The 7,265-nt window shown below is 37.4% G+C and overlaps 1 protein-coding gene across 1 annotated transcript; it reads right to left on the bottom strand.

Annotated features, from left to right (window-relative positions):
- Window positions 1–3,742: 3,742 nt before the first annotated feature.
- Window positions 3,743–4,824, bottom strand: LOC142179776 (uncharacterized). The gene is made up of 2 exons (XM_075250648.1): window positions 4,468–4,824; window positions 3,743–4,402 (listed from the first exon to the last, which is right to left on the bottom strand). Exons 1-2 carry the CDS (start codon window positions 4,822–4,824, stop codon window positions 3,743–3,745), a joined length of 1,017 nt encoding a protein of 338 aa, XP_075106749.1.
- Between the last annotated feature and the right edge of the window lie 2,441 nt (window positions 4,825–7,265).

Raw genomic sequence — 7,265 nt, 5'->3', positions numbered from 1 at the left:
TAGCGAAGTGCTGTTATAGAAAATATATATTATAACATAACATAAAAATTGGTCCCGAAAAAGCTTGGCTTTTATAGTGAAGTTGTTGAAATCTAGCCCTAAGCTCCGCCATTGATGAGCTCGAGCAAGAGAAAGAACATAGAGAGCGTTAGAGAGAGAAAGGAACTGAAAATGAGAAAACCGTTTCATCTATTACTTGCTTAGTTATAAATGAACTGTACACCTCTTATTATACTAACTAACATAACTAATCATCTACTAACTTACTTAACTAATCACCTTCTAGAAGAGTACTACATAAATACAGAAATGTACAACTATTTACCACTTCTAATTTCAACACTCCCCCTCAAGTTGAGAATGAAAAAATGTCTTTCATTTCCATCTTGGAGATTAATGCAGCATGTTGTTGATGTCCTAGTGCTTTGGTCAGCACATCAGCTGGTTGTTCCTGACTGGGAATGTAGGAAGACTTGATTAGCCCTTTTTGAATCTTCTCTCGGATGGAATGACAGTCTATTTCTATGTGTTTTATTCTTTCATGATACATAGGATTTGCAGCAATTTGCAATACTGCTTTATTATCATAGAACAACTTCATGGGCAGCTTTAGATTCACACTCAGCTCTTCCAATAGACATTTCAACCACACAAGTTCAGCTATTGTGTGTGCCATGCTTCTATACTCGGTTTCAGCTGAGCTTCTAGATACAATATGTTGCTTCTTAGCTTTCCGGGATATGGTTGAAATCCCAAGTTTAACACAGTATCCAGTAACAGATTTTCTTGACATAGGACATGATGCCCAATCTGAATCACAAAATGCTTCTATTTCTTCATTGCTGTCACTTGACATCAACAGCCCCAACCTTAGTTGCTTCTTGATGTACCTTACTACATAAAGTGCTGCTTCATAGTGAGATTTCTTAGGTGCATGCATAAACTGGCTTAGTGACTGCACTGTATATGAGATATCTGGCCTTGTTATTGTTAGATACAAAAGCTTTCCTATGAGCAGTTGATAACTCCCCTTGTCTTCCAGTAATTCATCTCCCTTACTTGTGTCTGTGCAAGTATCAAACTCAGTGCTTGTCAGCTTCAAGTTCTGCTTCATTGGTGTATCTTTAGGCTTAGAACCTGCCAAGCCTGCATCAAAAATCATCTTTAGTGCATATTTTCTTTGAGTCATAAGAATGCCCTCCTTTTGCTCTAGCAAATTCTATGCCTAATAAATATCTGACTTCTCGAAGCTCTTTCATTTTGAAGTGTTGATGCAGAGACTCCTGTGCATTTTTAATTTCTTGTGGATCATTTCCTGTAACAAGTAGATCATCTATATAGAACAAAATCAAAATAAATTTGTTATCCATATTTCTAGTAAACAAAGAATAGTCATGCTTGCTTTGTTTAAAATCAGATGAAGACAAGGCTTGAGGCAGCTTCACATTCCATTGCCTAGAACTTGAGCCCATATAGGGATTTAAGTAGCCTACAAACCTTATGCTCCCCCTGGCTACTAAATCCTTGGGGAAAAGTCATGTAGACTTCCACTTCAAGATCTCCATTCAAAAAAGCATTCTGAACATCCATTTGAAAGATAGACCAGTGCTTGAGAGCAGTAGTGACAATGACATCCCTCACAGTAGTCAACATAGCAACTGGAGAGAAAGTATCATGGAAGTCCAAACCTTCCTGTTGTGTAAAGCCTTTAGCAACCAATCTAGCCTTGAATCTTTCTATAGTGCCATGTGTATTATACTTTATTTTATATACCCATTTGCATCTAATGTGTATTTTACCAATAGGTAAGTCAACTACAGACCAAGTGTTTTCTGCTCTAGTGCTTCAATTTCAATTTCATAGCTTCAACCCATCTGTCATCTTTACTAACTTGATGAAAAGATGAGGGTTCAACATCAGCAGAAAAAGAAGTAAGGAAGGCTTTGAAAGAAGGAGAAAGGTGAGTATATGAAACAAAATGTTGAATATGATGAGAAGTAGAATAAGTAGATGGTAACGGTGGATGAACATAGTCATCCAACCAGATTGGAGGTTTGCTAGTTGTCCCAGACTTCCTAGAAAGAGGTAAGTCATGTGAGGAAGAAGTGCTAGGTTCAACAGAGGTAGCAGGATCCATGGGAGAGGGAGAGAGCAAGGTGTCTGATGGGATTGAATCTGCATCAGGGAATGGAGGTTCTGTCAATAGAGGACTGCGAGGTTCTGAAGGTGAAGATGGCAAGTTGGTATTTGGAGATGAAGGCAGTGAAGTGGATGATGTTTGAGTAGATGAGTCTGGACCATGATCTAGTGTTGGAGAAGGAGAAAAGACCTTAGAACTAGTTTCAGGTATGACTATTGACGAATCATGGTGGGATGGTAGAAATTTCTCTTTTGGACATTTGAATGGAAAAATATTTTATTTAAAGACAACATATCGATTGACAAAGGTTCTTCCAGAGTTAAGGTCATATAGCTTATAGCCTTTCTGTGTAGAAGCATAACCCAGAAGAACAACATGAATGGATGTTGGTTGGAATTTGTAATGAGAGTCAAGTCTGGTAGCAAAACAAAGACATCCTATTATTCTTAGGTGATCCAGTTTAGGTGAACAACCATGAAAAAGCTCATAAGGAGTCTTTCCATGTAGAACAGTGCTAGGCAATCTATTAATGAGATAAATGGCTGCTAGAATACATTCACCCCATAGTTTTAAAGGTAATGCAACTTGAAATCTCAAGGCTCTGCCTACTTCAAGTAGGTGTCTATGCTTCCTTTCTACAACTCCATTTTATTGGGGAGTATAGACACAACTACTTTGATGCATAATTTCTTTGATTTGAAATAGATTAGAACAAAGAGAATTGAAGAACTCATATCCATTATCAGACCTGAAAATCTTGACAGTAGAGAAAAATTGGTTTTCTACCAAACAAAGAAAATTTGATAGAATCACATAGACATCACTTTTTAGTCTTAATAGAAAGGTCCAAGTCATTCTTGAAAAGTCATCAACAAGAGTTAGGAAATTTCTATAACCATTGTAAGTGTTTACTCTATAAGGACCCCACACATCCATATGAATAAGTTCAAAGGAACATTTTGATCTTGAAATACTAGTAGGAAATAGCAATCTAGTTTGTTTAGTTAATAGACAAACATGACATTTACAAGAACTAGAAGTAGACAACAATGTCTTTATTGTAGGTATCTTCTTAAGAACTGAATGAGGAGCATGGCCAAGCCTTTGATGCCACAACATAGTTGAGGAAGCAGACTTATTAGCGGTCATACATGTTGGAAATAAGAGGTGCAACAGGCTTTGAAGGATTGCGGATGTAGAGTCCATCCTTGAGGCTACCAATCCCCCTCACCTTGCCACTGAAGAGGTCCTGAAAGAGACAAAAATCAGGATAAAAAGATACTATACAGTTTAGCTCCTTGGTATATCTGTACACAGATAACAGATTGTACTTGAACTTAGGCACATAAAACACATCATGCAGAGTTTGATGGTTAGACAAGGCACATGGCCATGTATGAGTGATCTGAGTACTTTGTCCATTTGGTAAATGGACTGAAGTAGATTTTGAATGAAAACAAGCTTAGGACAAGATAACAGATCTAAGGAAGAAACTATGTGATTTGAAGTACCAGTGTCAATGATCCACTTAATTTGGCCAGTGATTGAATTACCTGCCATATTGGCTACATCTAATGGTGTTTGTTCTTCTACTGGTCCTTTTTAATTGCTCAACATTCTGAGTATCTGTTGGTACTGCTCAGGTGTGAAGATTGGAGCTGCTACATTGATCATGCCATTTATCATACCAATTCCATCAGTTCCTGTTTGTTTAGTCTCCTCCATCATACTCACATTGTGTGCTACAGGTGTGTAGTTGTCATTAGCCCTTCTTCTTTTCTTGTTGAACTTAAAACCTTGTGGATACCCTACCAACTTATAACAAGCCTCTCTTGTGTGTCCTTTCATTTTACAATAATTACAAAACATATTTGTGTTCTTTCTAAACTTCACATTTGAATTGTTTGCCGATACAAAAGAGCTGCTCTCAGTATTCATAGGTCCACTTCCAGGAATTCCATTTTGTACACCATATCCACTACTCAGCCTTTGACTTTCTTCCTGAACTATCATTGAATATGCTTGATCAAGTGAAAATGTTGGTTGTATCATTAGTATTTGACTTTTTTGAGGTGCATAAATGTCATTTAATCCCATTAAAAACTTCATAAGCTTCTGTTGGCGAAGAAACTCAACAAATGCCTTAGATTTCTCACAGTCACATGGTTCAAGTATTATTGACTCAAATTCGTCCCAGAGATCATTGAGGTTAGAGAAATAGACAGATACACTAGAAATCCCTTGTGTAGGCAACTGATTTCCCTATTCATATGGTACACCTTAGTAGCATTAATTTTGTCAAAACGATCCTTAAGTTCTTTCCAAACCTTTTGCGCATTTGAAGAGTACACAATTCCTTTCTTGAGTTCCTTAACCACAGAATTTTGAATCCATGACTGCACTATGGTATTGCAACGGTCCCACTGCTTCAATTGGAAGACATTCTTCTCGTACTGCTCTCTAGTGCAAGTTCCATCAACAAATCCAAGTTTGTTTTTCACAAGGAGAGACATCTCCATAGATCGCCTCCATTTTGAGTAATTTTCAGTTCCGATTAACTGTTGAGGAACAAGTGACGTATCCGGTGTATATGAGGGATGAACATACAACGGATCGTTACAATCGATATGCTGATTGTTTGCATATAAAGATCCAGCTGTAATTTGAGGTGAATCAAGCGTCATTTTGACGTAAAATTGACATAAAGAAACAGATCTGGGAAAATCAGACACGAAGAGAAGAAGATATCAAAGAACAGGTGAAGTAGAAGAAAAACGTAGGAAGTTGATATGATGAAATGCTCGTTGCTCAGTCACGAAGAATCATGGCTCTGATACCAAGTTGAAATCTAGCCCTAGGCTCCGCTATTGATGAGCTCGAGCAAGAGAAAGAACAAAGAGAGCGTTAGAGAGAGAAAGGAAATGAGAAAACCGTTTCTTTTGTTACTTGCTTAGCTGTAAAATGAACTATACACCTCTTATTATACTAACAAACATAACTAATCACCTACTAACTTCCTTAACTAATCACCTCCTAGAATAGTACTACATAAATACAGAAATGTACAACTATTTACAACTTCTAATTTCAACAGAAGTCTTGGTATATAACACATTAACGGAGACAATCTCAACACTTGGACTTTTCTAACAAGGATAGCAAATAGTTGCTCCTCACAATCCCATTATCCCTTATCTTCACCTTATTAGACATAGACACATGAAATATCGGGTACACGGAGAACAATAATAGGGAAACATCGTATTCATAGTTTAGCCTATTTCCTTTCAAAATTCCATAAGGCCAAATGTGACTTCACATACTTTACCTTTATTAACAATTCACATAGCATCCTCATGTAGAAAATATTGAGAATAACCCATTCACTTTCTTCAACTCTAAATCTCCACGTCGAACACCCAAACTAAACCTTTGGCAACCTCCAATAATTTCTCTAAGATGTGCTAGCTTGACTATGACCATAAAATTTTCTATCCCATATATTTGATCACGGGATGATGCTTCTTGTTTGACATGCATGAACCTACAATACTTGATAGATTTGCTACAAACAGGAACAACGAGGTTCGAGATTTCGCTGGAAATATTCAAGAATCCATCAACGTGCTGAGCACAACATTTCAGGAGGTTATATCTTAAGAGACATGAAGGTCACTGCCAATAGCGCTGACATGGAGATTCGTTGTGGTGACACCATCGGTTCAACAAATGAGTCATAGAGTTTCCTAGTAGGCATAGATAATGTAGGGATTAGGTACATGATTAGGAGATTTAATTAAATGAGTTATTTTAGACATGTGACATATGGGAGGCATGGTCTGGAGGATAAAGACATTAGTGTCATTTATTCTTGGAATACTATGAGCCAGGAAAAGGACAACAACAATTGTTACATTCCATACGTGCCTTGTTTGGAAATAGCAGGCCTCAAAGAGAGATAGCACTTATGTGATACCAGTCGGCTCTTGGAATGTAGGGACAATCAGTTTAACTCAGAATGAGAATATTCTAGTACCCTAAATATGACATGGGTTTCAAGATACACAAAGTTGCATTACATTCTTAAATGTAACTAGCACAAGGAATCTATGCCATAAGCTTGCGAGGATGAAAAGAAGTTGAACACTTGTGAGATTATTATCATTCCCACAGCTTAACCTTTGCCAATATTTGATCCTATGTGAGAGGACTAGAGATACGACGAGTTTGTCTTTCAATTCAATATGCTCATCATAAGCTGCTCAACTTTCAATCTCACACAAGTGGAATCATGTAACTAGGACATCTTAATGTTGGATGAAATCATGTATTAGTTAGAGAGAATGAACACTTTGCCGTGAGCTAGACATGTTTTTGCCATAACAACTCTCAAGTTGCCATTTCAGGCCAATTCACGGGCAACCACAATAATGGGAACAAGGTGAGTTACTCACTGAGGCATGATCTAGGTGGACATGAAAGTCATACTGATATGGTTAAACAACAAGACTTCCCTGTGACGAATTTGTGATAAATCTCAAGTTGCTCAAAAACTTTATGCGGATAAGTGGCCCCTTTCAATTGGCATGTACGCACATGATAGGTGCTAAGATATACTCTCATGTTACTAGACAATGAAAAGGATTCATGATACTATTCATAAAGGAGTAGAATAATTGTTCCAACCATAGACCTCAAGAAGGATCTCAATACTAGGCTGCTTTCCATTGGATATGATACCGCATAGGTAAATATTATGGTGATGCATGTATAGGCACAAATGAGCAGATGCTATCCATTTAAATCAAAAGGTTTTGTACGAAATTCATCAGGTATTGTCCCTTGTTGAGAATTTAGGGAAGCAGTGGGAAGTATTAACCTAGGGTTATAACGCAATTCAAGGAACCCACTATAGATCTCAATTTCTCAAGAGGTTGTAAATATAAGGAATTGTGATAAAGAGGCTTCACGAATACTGTGCCTCGTTCTAAGAGTAGATACAGAGAACGACTCATAAAGTTGTTTCGGTTCTATCCCAAATTCCATAGTAACATAAGAGGTGACATATGACAAAGTGGAACCGGGATCAATAAGAACATACACATAATGAGATCGGACAGTCAAT

This window comes from Nicotiana tabacum, chromosome 4, assembly GCF_000715075.1.
Source record: "Nicotiana tabacum cultivar K326 chromosome 4, ASM71507v2, whole genome shotgun sequence".
NCBI classification, from domain to species: Eukaryota; Viridiplantae; Streptophyta; class Magnoliopsida; order Solanales; family Solanaceae; genus Nicotiana; species Nicotiana tabacum.
The sequence above is the reverse complement of the archived record's forward strand: the minus strand, read 5'-3'. Positions and strand labels throughout refer to the sequence as shown.